The following is a 15,280-nucleotide window of genomic DNA, read 5'->3' on the forward strand; positions in this document are numbered from 1 at the left end:
TTAGCATCATTTTAGCTTAGCTTTATAAAGGCCCTACTCTCTCCTCCTTATGAATTAAAAGGAGATACCTGAAAAAGTGTTTGATGGAAGCACAGGCATACTTATCTGTATAATAAATACAGTATCCTTGGAATCTACATACCACTTATACTTTTCTCCCCATTTATAGACTGCACCCAACATCATTTTTCCTCTAAAATATTAGCTATCAAAATATATTTTTACAGTTTTTTTTTTAACAATAAATTGCATATAATTAGGTTCTTAGTTGACACTGAATGAGCCAGGTTACATAAATAACAATTGATCGGCTTTAGTAAGTTATGAAGGACTCATAAAGGGGCAGGGGAATAACATCTTTTTGGGAGAAGGAAAATTGGATAGCTTCCACAGAGACTAAACATTTTTCTAAACCCTCCATGGGGCTAAGCCAATAGCAAATACAATCACATGCATTTTACATGTAATTAAAGAGACTGTAAGTTTGTGCCAGGTTTCTTCCCTCTCTCACTCTCTTTAGATTTAGAACTGGTTCATGATTCAGCCAGGTCTTGGAAGGTAGAATAGCCTGGCTGATATTTTTTAGATTCTAAGGCTTACGCCAAACCTTGTAGTCAGAAGGCTGAGAGCTCAAGAGGAGGGAAAGAAAACCCACATAACTTGTCTTGCGAAATGCCAGACTGAATGCAGCAGAAAGAAACACTTTATAAGGTATAACTTTGGCCTCCAAAAAGAATACACTAAAAACTGCAACGATTTTAACATGGAAGCCTTATTTATGTGATCTTGATTATATAAAATTGAGCTACAAAGAAATTTTAGTGTAGTGTACCTGCTATGACAGAAAGGGGATGGCACGTTAGGATTGTGTATGAGGTTGCAACACATTTAAAATGACTCCATGGCAAGAAATAGCCACAAAAAACTATAGCAGCCAACTCTAGATCTAGTAGGGACTCTGGTGCTGCACCAAATAGCATTCAAAAGGCCCCAGAAAGGCACTCAGTAATCCTCATGGTTGCTGTTAAGGATCACACTGAATTAGGAAATCCTTTATTTAGAAGTAGAAAGGAAAATTCTTACACCCTTTAAATAAATATTCTATGGATAACCTTGCTGTTTAATTTTTTTTTTTTTTTTGAGATGGAGTCTTGCTCTGTCGTCCAGGCTGGAGTGCAGTGGCACCATCTCGGCTCACTGAAACCTCCGCATCCTGGGTTCAAGCGACTCTCCTGCTTCAGCCTGCTGAATAGCTGGGACTACAGCCATGCACCACCACGACCGGCTAATTTTTGTATTTTTTTTTTTTTTTTTTTTTGAGACGGAGTCTTGCTCTGTCACCCAGGCTGGAGTGCAGTGGCCGGATCTCAGCTCACTGCAAGCTCCTCCTCTCGGGTTCACGGCATTCTCCTGCCTCAGCCTCCCGAGTAGCTGGGACTACAGGCACCCGCCACTTCGCCCGGCTAGTTTTTTTTTTTGTATTTTTTAGTAGAGACGGGGTTTCACCGTATTAGCCAGGATGGTCTCGATCTCCTGACCTCATGATCTGCCCATCTCGGCCTCCCAAAGTGCTGGGATTACAGGCTTGAGCCACCGTGCCCGGCTGGCTAATTTTTGTATTTTTAATAGAGATGAGGTTTCACCATATTGGCCAGGCTGATCTCAATCTCCTGACCTCAGGTGATCCAGCAGCCTCGGCCTCCCAAAATGCTGAGGTTACAGGTGTGAGCCACCGCTCATGACCGTTAAGATAATTTATAGTTTAAACTTCGTTAATAAATTGTATATTGTCAACATCAGGGATGGCTTTTATCACCGTGTTATTTCATTTTGTTCTGCTAATCAACAATTTTATGTACAAGGTAGTGCATATGTTAAACAGTAAGTGCACCAGAATTATGAATCTAAATCTTTCCTAAGGAGGTGTGCTGATAGCTGCTTAAAGGGAGAAAGGATTTTTTTTTTTTTTTTTTTTAATTAGGAGGGAGGATATCAAAGTGGCAGAAAAGGACTTTTTTGAAAATGAATACTATACAATTTCAGTTATTACTGGCTTATAATTGTGCTTTTTCTGATATAGTAATTCCAGTTCCATTTGTAATGCAAAATATTTTTGGAAATGTAACATTACTTTTAGAGACAAATATCATCATTGACTTGGGCTCAGAACTCTTATAATAGCAGGGAATATTGTGTAACAATGCTTGCTATATTTTGCTGTTTTAAAAAATGATACATTTATGTTTGTTTTGAAGTGGTAGATTTTTTAAAAGATTAGACTTAAAAGCCCCAAAAGTTGGTTATTTGTGGTATTCTGCAAACAAAAACATCTTCACTCCTACTCATAGTTTTAAACAATTCCGATTCTATCCCTTTGCTATAATTCTTTGATGATGTAATATTAACTCTTGCCAAAGAGGCACCTAACAATAGAAATACTTTCAATAATTTACTGAAATTTCAGTTCAGTTACTGAGGTAGAAGCTGGCCGTGTTTTTCCACTAAAAGATACAAAAATTCACCCAAGTGTATTGATTCAAAGACATGCATTTTTTCATCAGCAGTTTTATAATAATCACAATTCCCAAACCAAGCACTTTGCCGAAATTTGCTCCTTGCTATGTGTTTTTTCCTTACAAAGACTTTTCACCAGTAAGAATGTTACAAAGTAAGGTAAGAAAACAGTGTGGACTATGTCACAAATAGTTAATATAGTATACAGTATTAAGATAGTTTTTCTGGTTTCTAAAGAAATGGTACTTTAGAATTCAGTGTGTCTCAGAAATAATTCTCACCATTAAGTAAACATCAAAATTTTAATAAATAACATAAATGAAAAAACAAACACCTTTTAAAAATTGCTTATACCTAACAAAACAATTTCTTTGATGAAGGGTCTGGTTGGCTTTATCTTGGCAGTGTTCATTTTTATACAATTTTCGAATTGCATTTACTCCATTCTGATGAAATTCCACCTCTTTGGAATCACAGAAGAGATGAAACCAATACTGCTACAATATTGTGCCTTCCTGAAATGCTTCTATCCACCTATTGAGAAGAGAAATCTGTTAGATTTGTAAAACCTAATCATCTGACATGTGAACACCAGATAGATGACAGCTGGGCCTGTGGACCTCATTACCGTAACAACGTAGGTAAGATCTTTTTTTTTTTTTTTTGAGACAGTTTGGCTCTCATTGCTCAGGCTGGAGTGCAATAGCACTATCTATATCTAGGCTCGCTGCAACCTCCACTTCCTGGGTTCAAGCGATTCTTCTGCCTCAGCCTCCCGAGTAGCTGGAATTAGAGGCATGTGCCACCACGCCCAGCTAATTTTGTATTTTTAGTAGAGATGGGGTTTTTCCATGTTGGTCAGGCTGGTCTTGAACTCCCGACCTCAGGTGACTCGCCCACCTCGGCCTCCCAGAGTGCTGGGATTACAGGTATAAGCCACCGTGCCTCGCCAGTAACATCTTTTCTTGTAGCAAAGTGGCCTTCTGCATACGTAGAACTACCATTTATTTGGTAATTTGGTCCAAAATTTAGCCTGGAAAGTGTGCTTCTCATTTCTGATAGGCATGAGGAAGGGACCATTTCATGTGTAAAAGTTCTATGAAGTCTTGATGCTACCAATTAATTTATTTTGGAAGTTGATATGTCAGTGAAGGCTTTATTACAGCTTCTTTTTTATCTGAAATTCGGACTCAGTGCTTTTAGGAACACTAGCTCCCTGTCTCCTCCTACCTTAACTCTAGCAACCAGAGTTTCCTTGTATATCCCCCAGTCCAGATCTGTTTCAATATTTACAATTAAAAGGAATCTGGCATCTAGTGTTGATCAAAAGTTTGCATGCTAAATAAGAGCTTCTAGGCCAGGCACCGTGGCTCATGCCTGTAATATCAGTACTTTAGGAGGCTGAGGTGGGCAGATCACCTGAGGTCAGGAGTTCGAGACCAGCCTGGCCAACATGGTGAAACCCTGTCTCTACTAAAATACAAAAATTAGCTGGGCGTGGTGGTGCGCACTTATTATCCCAGCTGCTTGGGAGGCTGAGGCAGGAGAATTGCTTGAACCCGGGAGGCAAAAGTTGCAGTGAGCTGAGATTGCACCACTGAACTTCAGCCTGGGGAACAAAGCAAGACTCTGTCTCAAAAATAAAATAAAAATAAAGACAAAAAAATTAAAAAAAAAAAAAGCTTCTCAAAGTTTCACAGATGTCTTTCCAAAATTCTTTAGTCTCAAAGTCTAACCTGACAATATACATAGCTGTAATTATTCAGAAGATACTTGGGAGTAGTCTTTTTCCTCACTACTAATGTAATTGCTTCTGAACTTTTTTTTCTTTCTTATGGAAATCTCATTTCGTACGTTATTATTTTATGTAGGCTGGGCATGGTGGCTAACACCTGTAATCCCAGCACTTTGAGAGGCTGAGATGGGTGGACTGCTTGAGCCCAAGAGTTTGAGACCAGGTTAGGCAACACTGCGAGACTCTGTCTCTATTTAAAAAAAAAAAAAAAGTACAGAAGAGTCCAGAGAACTATGAACACTTGAAATCACTCAGTTTAATTAGTAAAAGCAACCTATAACAGATTCAGTTCAAATTTTAAGGAATTTTCAAAAATTTAATATTGAACATAAACAGCATATGTTATACTGCCATAGCAAGACTTTAAAAAACTCCCCAAATTTTCCACTAAAATTAATACATTTTAATAGTCTGTCATGTGTTTCAGAAAGCAATCCATATGATATTAATAAAGAGAAACTTATAATTTAGCCTGGGTCGATCTAAATTACAAGTAATCTGATTTCCTTTACCCAACTACACGTAATTTTGTCTTGGTGGCATTTCTATCTTGTCAACTCAGTGACATAAGCAAAAGATGACATATATTGAAAAGCGGTAATTTTTTTCAGTTTGATGAATACAGATGAAAATTATAAGAAAGCTAATATCTGACAGAATCTTATGGCAATTACTATTTTGTCTAAATAATTTTTATAGAAAAGATAGTTAAGTGACATAATTTTAAAATATTCTCCAGTAGCCAAAAGAAAATGTTTGGAAGAATAGCTATGTACTGTTGGATATCCTAAAATAGACTGAAGAGAGTCTTATAGAGTGTGTGTAACATTGTGCCTGGCTGGTACTCAGGATGTGTGCAATCCTGGTACATTAATCTTAACTGCCTTAAGAAACTAAAAGCCTTGCTTACTCAAAGCATTCTTTTTTATTTTCATGCACTTTTAAGCTTGTGGAAAACACCTCTTCCTGAAAACAAAAATGTATTATTTTGTGAAGCCAAAGTAAAGAGTCAAATGAAAGAGAGATAAACTGAACTATTTTGTTCGAAAGAGACCTATTTCACAGAGATAGATATGCATCTCTATGTTAAGCAAACTAATAACATCTAAGTAAAGATTCTTGCTGGAATTCTGAAGAGACTGTTTCAGCCTTTGCCATCTAAACTGATAGCCATTTCCTTTTACTCAGTCACTAGGAACAGCATGGGAGTCTCTTAATGTGTTTGACCTTTTCCCCAAAGAAGTTAGCGAGCAGCTGTTTAAACTCCTGCTGTTCCATGGCACAATTGAATCGCTGGATTGCCAAAGTCCTGGAATGTTTCAAGGGAAGATTCTTACCCTCATAGAAGGAGAGGTCAAATGCCTTGGCTTTCCTTCCTTTCAGCAGAGCAGCATCACGCTGCTTCCTCTGAAGTCATGTGTAGACAAAATACTTTATATAGGACTACCTATTTTCTTTTCCCCTCTGCCTTCTGAAAATATTCCAGATACCCTTGCCTTGTCTTTAAAACAATTCTGAAGAGTTTGAATAATATGTTAAATCTTTCTAATTAGAATTTCTGATTTAAATTTTGAGTTGTCTCCATGCCTTAAAGTAGGTCATTTTACAAGCAACCATTAAAAAACTGAAATCTCATAAATAAAAGAAAAATATGGCCAGATTACTTACTTCTGGGCTGAATGAGCATCCTCTGCTTTGAATAAATAAAATAACATGTTTTTGTGCCGTAACTGAAATACTTTAGACTCTGAATTCTCATCTTTAACTTGAATAACAGTGAATCCTAATAAAGGCTGACTCTCCAAAGCGGCCACGTCCTAATTTAAAAACACACAAATGGAGAAACGTTTTTAGATTGAGACAAAATTCAGATTTGAAAACTCTTGATCTACATAGCTCTAATTTAATTTCAGTTATTCACATATAAGGTAATAATTCTAACAACTTATTCATTTTTCATTTACTCAACAATATGCATTGAGCCACTCCCTCCCTAAGTACCCTACATGCCAGGCACTGTGGCACAGAATTTTTGGCATGTTCACATCTACTGAATTTCACAATATCCTCACTAAACCAAGGAAGGCACGTGATTATATTACTTTCATTTTATGGATGCAGAAAGTAAGCTATTTACCTGGATCCCACTAAGGAAAAGTGTGGACCCTAGAGCAGTGTTTTCATAGGATGGTGGAACACAGGGTGATCAGATAGGACAAAAGGACAGAATTAGAGTAAACTGCTAGAAATTGTTTATCATCCAGAAAAGTCTATCTTATCTATGCTGCTGTCAGATCAATGCAATCTGAGGATGACAGTAAAGGGAATATCACCCAAGAGAGCTTGGCAGAAAGAAACACAGCTCTGTCTTTTTTTTTTTTTTTTGAGACAGAGTCTCTGTTGCCCAGGCTGGAGTGCAATGGCGCGATCTTGGCTCACTGCAATCTCTGCCTCCTGGGTTCAAGCAGTTCTCCTGCATCACCCTCCCAAGTAGCTGGGATTACAGGCACTCCACAAATATTTTGTATTTTTAGTAGAGACAGGGTTTTGCCATGTTGGCCAGGCTAGTCTTGAACTCCTGACCTCAGGTGATCCATCCCCCTCGGCTTCCCAAAGTGCTGGGATTACAGGTGTGAGCCAATGCACCTGGCTGCAGCTCTGCCTTTAGTAAAGTAATTAGTAGTTACACAACACACAAAAAATTGTATTTTAATAATATAGAAAATTCCTAACACATTTGAGAAAGAGCTCTCCAGGTACAAAGCAAGAACACTGTTCACATTAAAAATTAACAGCAACAACACTTCCCCCATCCAAAAGCAAAGCAAAAAATTATATGTAAAACAAACGAATTTTAAAATACTGTAATTACTTCCAGTTGGCATTAGAAAACCCCAAATTACTCATCTTTAGATTTCAGATCTTACCTCACTTGCAGCATATGTATATAGTACTTTATTTTTTATGACAAACCAAAAGTGTTTCCAGGGTTTTTTATTGCCCTTTGATCTGTACAAGTAGCCACTCATAGAAGAATCCTCTGTGTTTGCTGATACCTAGATAAGAAATCCCATGCAAAGTTTAATGGTTTTCAGACAAATTATAACAGCAAATTATTTGTAACCAATAGGTGCTGAAAACAATAACTGTAATGACAGAATGTTTCAGAATGAAATATATTTTCAAAGTGCTACTATACAAATTGAACTCTGCTATTAACATGAGCATAAAAAAGAAAAAAAAACCATGTTAGAGGCAGTTATAGAATTTTACTTGGTTTAACTGTGCCTGCACGCGTTTGCGTATGTTTCTTTGTGGGTTCATCTGTATTTTCTGGGTTGGCAGGTGAAGAAAATTAGTTCCAGAAGACTAAAATGCTTTTCTAAAAGCTGGATTTGGGGACTGTATGTTTTTTATTGCTGTTATTTTGAGGCATCAGGGAAAATTATTTGAATTTTTAATTCTGTTCCTAAAAAACGTTTTGGACTTCTAAAAAACCATACAAACAGAATAATAAACAGAAAATTCTATTAAGGAAGCTCATTTTAGGAATCAATCTTTGCTTCCCAAATTAAAGTCAGAAAGAAAACAGGCTAATTTTTACTTCATAAAAAGTTGAAAATGTTTTCATCTCTACGCAAAAAGACAGCAAGCATTTATTTATTTATTTATTTATTTATTTATTTATTGACAGAGTCTTACTCTGTCACCCAGGCTGGAGTACAGGGGCACAATCTTGGCTCACTGCAACCTCCACCTCCTGGGTCCAAGTGCTTCTCATGCCCCAGCCTCCGGAGTAGCTGGGATTACAGGCGTGTACCACCATGTCCAGCTAATTTTTGTGTTTTTAGTAGAGAGAGGGTTTCACCACGTTGGCCAGGTTGGTGTTGATTTGCCTGCCTTGGCCTCCTAAAGTGCTGGGATTACAGATGTGAGCCATTGTGCCTGGCCTATTGATTCTAATAATGGTCATTCAAAGTTGTGTTTTTAAAAATGTAGGAGTAGAGATATAAAAAAAAAAGATTGGGATCTACCTTAGTAATGGTATGGCAGGCACACGCTTAAGGTGGCTTTCCATGACCCTTGCCATAGAGAGTCACATTGTTGTACATTCTTCTCCTTTTGAGTGTGGACAGGACCTATGACTTGCTTCTAACTAAGAATTTGGTGAGGGTGATAGGATGTCACTCCCATGATCATGCTACATTATATATGGCCCTGTCTTGTTAGGAAACACTCTAGAAATTTTCTTCCTTGTGGGCTTTTAACAACTAAGTAGCAATGTTGAGAGGCCCACATGGCAAGGAGCTGATGACCTCCAGCCAAAAGCTAGTAAGAAGCCAGGGCCCCCAGTCTTGCAAGTGCAAGGAAATGAGTTCTGTCAACAACCTGAATGAGTTTAGAAACAGACCCTTCCCCAGATGAGCCTCCAGATGAGAATTCAGTACTTGCCAAAACTTTGATTATAGCCCTGCAGAGGCCCAGCTAAGCCATGCCTGGACTCCTGAGATAATAAATGTATGTTGTTTTAAGCTGCTAGGTTTGTAGTAATTTATTATGCAGAAATGGAAAACTAATACAGGCGGGCCCTGTGAATTTTAAAAGTATATCTTTAATCACATATTAATTGATGAATTATATTAATTTCTTATAAATTTCATGAAAATAATTATATATTGTTTAGTGGAAAATTCAAGATCTAACATTAAGTTAGAAATATTTGTTAAGCAACAGCAAGTTTCTATAAATACATCTTTATAAAGACTACCAAGTAATTTAAAAAACTAGAATTGTTTCCTATCTCAGTGAAAAAAAAGAGGAAAAACCCAACTAAAATGTTTAACATTCAAATGAGATTTTGCTTAAAATATAGTTACATTGGAATCCTACCATGTTCTTATCTAAGTTGTTATTAATGTTGCTCAAAATATATTACATTTCTCCTTTATACCAATTTAGGATCAGTTTATTAGCCACACAAGAAGATCAACCATAATACTGAACAGCCATGACTAGACCTATATTTTTAAAAATAAAACTGGTGTTCACCAACTTAATCACCTGATACATAAAACATTTCTTCCAATGATTTGATTATTTACAAAGTAAATCAGGGTTGGGGGTCAGGGACTATAAAACTACATATTGGGTACACTGTATAAGGCTCAGGTGATGGGTGCACTAAAATCTTAGACTTCACCATCATACAACTCATCCGTGTAACCAAAACCCATAGGTACCCCAAAAGCAATTGAAATTAAGGGAAAAAAAAATCCAACTCAAAAGATGTAGTCTGCCATTACTGAGAGTACTGAGGCTCTAAATGTAATTCTAAAAAGAGGAGTTTCTAAAAATATTTTAAACATTACTAGAATAAGAACACAACTTCCCTGTTCCTCAAAAAGTTAAACATAGAATAACCATATGAGCAAGCAATTCTACTTCTGGGTATATACCCAAGATAAATGAAAACATATGTCCACACAGAAATTTGCACATGAACATTTCTATCAGCATAATTCATAATAGCCAAAGGGTGGAAACAACCCAATATTCCACAAGAGCTGGATGGATAAACTGTAGTATACACAAACAATGAAATAGTATTCAGACATAACAAGAAACAGAGTATGCATACGTGCTATAATTTCCATGAACCTCTAAAACATTGTGTTTCAACTGGGAATATACTCGTAACTTTACATAAGAAACATGATCTTGATCAAATTTTTAGAGTTCTTTCCTGCCACTACGTATGCTAGAACACCTCCTCAGTAAAAAAGCAAGAGAACCAAATTAAAAACTACTCTGCTGGCCACAAAACCAGTCAGGTGGACCTCCTTAATAAACTGATCATAATGGAGTAGCCAAAATGGCAATGCTCTTTGTTCTTTGACACTTAAATTTGAGGAACCGGGATAGGGTATCAACGATGTCTGTGGATTACACCATTAGCAGGTCTAAGCATACAGGCTATTATTACTATTTAAAATTTTCTTTTAAAGGAAGTTTAAAGGAAAGACAACCTACTATCAGTGATATCAGCTGTGCATAACCAACCAACGCCTACAAATAAACCGTGCAGATCAGTAAAGGCTAACAAAATGCCCAAAATATTCTGTTGGATTTCTTCCCTCTGGCAAGGGTCCTGCTCAAAGTCATTTTTAAAAATTCATGTGTGTCCAACTTATCTTTACCTTCTATCACTGCTATTAAATGTTCTCTAAACCTTTCAACAGCCATTTTCTAAATGACTTAGGTCAGACGGGAGACCAAGCAAGACTGTGAGGCATCCGCCACATCCATCATCAGTATTAAAATTCATGACTTAATAGTTGTGGGAAATGACATCTTCCTTTATGAAAGAAAAACAGTGTATTATATGCATATGAATAATTCAGCCTCTATCACATTGCAAGTTTAATGGAAACACTTACTTCTTTGAGAGCAGCTGGGATTTTTTTCTGTTTCCTCCCTGATGGAATGCTATGTAAGACTGATGATAAGGCACTTGAAGGAGATTTGTGATTTCCAGGAGATCCAATCCTAGGGGAGTGCTGGTGATCTAGAACAAACCAGGCACACTTTGTAGGCAATGCTCAGCATTTTGCAATTCAATTTCATTCAAATCCATAATACTGTTGCATAAAATATCCATGGAAGGACACTAAGAAACAACATTGATAGCTCCTGGAAAAGGACAATGGATGGCTGGGAGCTGAGTGGAAGGCAGACTTTCTACTCTCTATGGTTTTATACTTTTTGAACTTTAAACCATGTGAAAGGATTACTCTTGCGTGCCTTTAGAATTATGAAATGTGACTATACTACCAACTTAAAAAAAAAATATCCAAAAAACCTTCCCTACTGACATAAACCCCAAAGAACCCTGGTATTGTTAAGTGTTTAGATACTAGACCAACTCCAATGAACAAAGTAGTTAAAAAGGGGCTATTGGATATGGATGAAGAAGTAATGAATTCTGATTGTAGAGGTTCAGGGAAACCTGAGAAGATAATAAGATAAAAGTTGGCTGGCCGGGCATGGTGGCTCACGCCTGTAATCCCAGCACTTTGGGAGGCCAAGGTGGGCGGATCAAGAGGTCAGGAGATCGAGACCATCTGGCTAACACGGTGAAACCCCGTCTCTACTAAAAATACAAAAAATTTAGCTGGGCGTGGTGGTGAGCACCTGTAGTCCCAGCTACTCAGGAGGCTGAGGTAGGAGAATGGAGGGAACCCAGGAGGCGGAGCTTGCAGTGAGCCGAGATCGCGCCACTGCACTCCAGCCTGGGCGACAGAGCGAGACTCCATCTCAAAACAAACAAACAAACAAACAAATAAAATAAAATAAAAGTTGGTCATGAAGGAATAAGTAGGAATTTGCCAGGTTAAAATAAACAGGAGGAACACTGCACACCAAGAGGTCAGTGTGAGCAAAGGCAGAGAGGTATGAAATTAAATCATCTATTTGGAGAATAATGAGACCAGATTTAAAAAGGGGGCTGGTTTGAAGGAAACTGGACTGTTGTTTATATGTTTTAGACTGGGGAGTGACATGAGCAGATTAAATTTGGAAAAACTGATTATATCTGGCAGTACTAAGGAGAAAGGACTAACAGCAGGAAAACTTGTTAGGAAATTGTTATAGTTGTCTAGATGAGAGATAACAAAGGCCTTATTAGGGCTGGGATGGAGAAATCAAGACAAAGATTTTTGACGATAAAATTGACAAGAGTTACTAACCAAATGTGTATAGGTGATGAGGAAGGAGAATTCAAAGACGAATTTTGAATGTCTGCAGTTTATACCATATACCCAGACTAACGGGAGGAACATAAAGGAAGAGATGGATGGGTCTTCTTGGAAAATGTATACAGACAATAAATTATTAATCTAGAAATATGTGCACTCTGAAATATCATGTCATCCACTTAGAAATTCCTCCTTGCTAATAAAAAGCTATCCTTCAGGGAAATGAAGAACAGACTTTTAAAAATTTAGATCCTGGCCAGGCGTGGTGGCTTATGCCTGTAATCCCAGCACTTGGGGAGGCTGAGGCAGGTGGATCATTTGATGTCACAAGTTCGAGACCAGCTTGGTCAACATGGTAAGACCCCCATCTCTACTAAAATACAAAAAGTAGCCAGGCATGGTCACGTGTGCCTGTAATCCCAGCTACTCAGGAGGCTGAGGTAGGAGAATCGCTTGAACCTGAGAGGTGGAGGTTGCAGATTGCGTCACTATACTCCAGCCTGGGCAACAGTGGAAGACCCCATCTCAAAATAAATAAGTAAATAAATAAATAAAATTTAGATCCTACAGGTTTCAGGAATTTAACTAAAAATCTTTTCCCAAAACATAGACCTGAGCAGTCCTGTTAAGCTGCATTCATTTTACTGGAGGACACCTACAAATAAGGAGCAGGGAAATAGGAAGTATCATTTCGTGTTTGGTCAAAAAGCTGCACATTCAGATGTACATTAAAATCTCACTGAATCAGTTCAACTGACTAGAATTAAGCTAACGAAGTGCCACCTAATACGCTTCCACAGAGAATTACTTTACATATAGGTAAAATGATTTGTAATGAGCATGCTATCATGTGAAACTATAGACACTTCAAAATTACTTGAAAGTTAAAGTTCCCTTTTACTGTTTCAAGTGTTTTACCCTGTAATTACATTTCTACAGTTTTCTTAGCAAAACTTTTTATACAGACTAAAACCAAATTTCAGCCCAACCTCTCCCAGAATTACAACAAAATATGATTAAGAAAGCTTACTATAAATTTGGAGATAAATATCAACAATCATATTGCTAATGTACCGAAGGTGTTTCTGTCAGAAGGTTGTTTGAAAACATCTGAGGAATAAAGGACTTTTCAGTTAAATCTTTACTTATATATTACCTAATTTCTGCAGTTCTTGGAAACAATGTTCACATACTCTTGCTGGTTGATTTTTCAGGTAATCTAAGCCATACTTATTGGATGAACAAGCTTGGCATACAATCTGAAAACACATTGGAATTACTCCATTAATTTCATTAGAATAACTTGTGTTTCCAAACCATAAAGTATGTTACAATTTACAGTGCCATCCACTTTTCAAAACAGTTTCAGAGTCACTGAGTCTCACTTTGTCTCAATAACAACTCTAAGGAGTTCAAGCATATAGTGAACTAATGCATGGTACCACCCTTGAAAGATGAAGGGGCAACAGATGATTACTTACAGAGAGCTGACTACATAAAATAATAAAGTCAAGGAATTAATACATGCAAAATGCTTAGAACAGTACCTGGCGGAGCTTGCAGTGAGCTGAGATCCGGCCACTGCACTCCAGCCCGGGCGACAGAGCCAGACTCCGTCTCAAAAAAAAAAAAAAAGAACAGTACCTGGCATGCAAAAAAGCCTGTGAGGTATACTGATCACCATCATTGTCACCATCATAATCATCACTGCTGCAGCAACGACCACGTCTCTGCTCCTCTACCAAGTTTTTGGGCTCCGTACTAAATGCTCTTTAAATAGAACCTCATTTAATCTTTAGAGTAACTCTCTGATGTCACTGTTTCTACACCCATTTTACTAATGAGATCATGAAGGCTTAGAAACATCACTAGGGATAACTTCAACGCTGAACATTCCCCCTACTGAATACTATAGATACTTAGTACTAGAGAGATGCAGTTTAAATAATAGCTGTAAATGTGAGGGCTGATTTAATTGTGGATTTGTTAGATTTTGTTTTTGAATCAAAGTTATTTATTACTGATGTTCTAATGTAACTCTGAAGTAGGAGGGTGGAAGTTCACTAAGAAGATTCCCCCTGCCCCTAAATATTTAGAGAAAACACCATTCATGTTTTCTACCATTAACATAATTGTTATTGTTATTCTTGAACTATAATGGTTTACGAGGGGAAATATGCTTCCTCACTATGTACAGCCTGGAGACAGTGAAGACCACAATGGAGATGGGTGTTATCCTCGCCAACCTTTCCACAGGCCCGGCAGTGGTGTCGTCTCCAGGTGAGAGTAAATTCACTTGTGCAGATCATACACATTGTGGCTCTGGTATCTGGAATCCAGATGGGAGCCTTCGACCCAAGAGGACTAACTTCCTCTTTATTTTCTGAGTCTGCCTGCGGAAGAAGAACAGCTTCTGATCATCTCCATGCACACTGCCTGCCTTTTTATTCGGCAGTGTCATCTCACACTACCACTAAGATGGGGATGAGGGCCAGGTGCGGTGGCTCACACCTGTAATCCCAGCATTTTGGGAGGCCGAGTCCGGCGCATCACATGAGGTACGGAGTTCCTGACCAGCCTGGCCAACATGGTGAAACCCTGTCTCTACTAAAAATACAAAAATTAGCTGGGTATGGGGGCCAGTGCCTGTGATCCCAGCTACTCAGGAGGCTGAGGCAGGAGAACTACTTGAACCTGGGAGGCGGAGGTTGCAATAAGCCGAGATTGTGCCACTGCACTCCAGCCTGGGCGACAGAGTGGGACTCTGTCTCAAGAAAAAAAAGATGGGGATAAAATATGGGCTATTGGCTGAGAGAGGTGGCTCACGCCTGTAATCCCAGCACTTTTGAGAGGCCAAGGCGGTCAGATCACAAGGTCAAGAGATCAAGACCATCCTGGCCAACATGGTGAAACCCCGTCTCTACTAAAAATACAAAAATTAGCTGGGCGTGGTGGCACGTGCCTGTAGTCCCAGCTACTCGGGAGGCTGAGGCAGGAAAATCGCTTGAATCCGGAAGGCAGAGGTTACAGTAAGCCGAGATTGTGCCACTGTACTCCAGCCTGGCGACAGCAAGAGTCCGAAGAAAGAAAGAGAAAGAAAAGAAAGAGAGAGAGAGAGAGAAAGAAAGAAAGAGAGAGAGAGAGAGAGAGAAAGAAAGAAAGAGAGAAAGAGAGAAAGAGAGAGAAAGAGTAAGAGAGAGAGTAAGAGAGAGGAAGG

The 15,280-nt window shown here is 38.3% G+C and overlaps 1 protein-coding gene across 1 annotated transcript in view; it reads right to left on the reverse strand.

The window, feature by feature from the left end:
• Positions 1-1,615: 1,615 nt before the first annotated feature.
• Positions 1,616-15,280, reverse strand: part of FGD6 (FYVE, RhoGEF and PH domain containing 6) — a 136,335-nt gene continuing 122,670 nt past the window's right edge. Inside the window, exons 16-21 of the mRNA XM_025402846.1 lie at positions 14,310-14,456; positions 13,220-13,322; positions 10,747-10,874; positions 7,237-7,365; positions 5,978-6,126; positions 1,616-3,048 (exon numbers count right to left, since the gene is read on the reverse strand). Coding sequence (XP_025258631.1) covers positions 3,012-3,048; positions 5,978-6,126; positions 7,237-7,365; positions 10,747-10,874; positions 13,220-13,322; positions 14,310-14,456 — 693 coding nt within the window. The 3' untranslated portion in view covers positions 1,616-3,011. The remainder of the gene's footprint in view (positions 3,049-5,977; positions 6,127-7,236; positions 7,366-10,746; positions 10,875-13,219; positions 13,323-14,309; positions 14,457-15,280) is intronic.

This window comes from Theropithecus gelada, chromosome 11 (genome assembly GCF_003255815.1).
Source record: "Theropithecus gelada isolate Dixy chromosome 11, Tgel_1.0, whole genome shotgun sequence".
Taxonomy (NCBI): domain Eukaryota; kingdom Metazoa; phylum Chordata; class Mammalia; order Primates; family Cercopithecidae; genus Theropithecus; species Theropithecus gelada.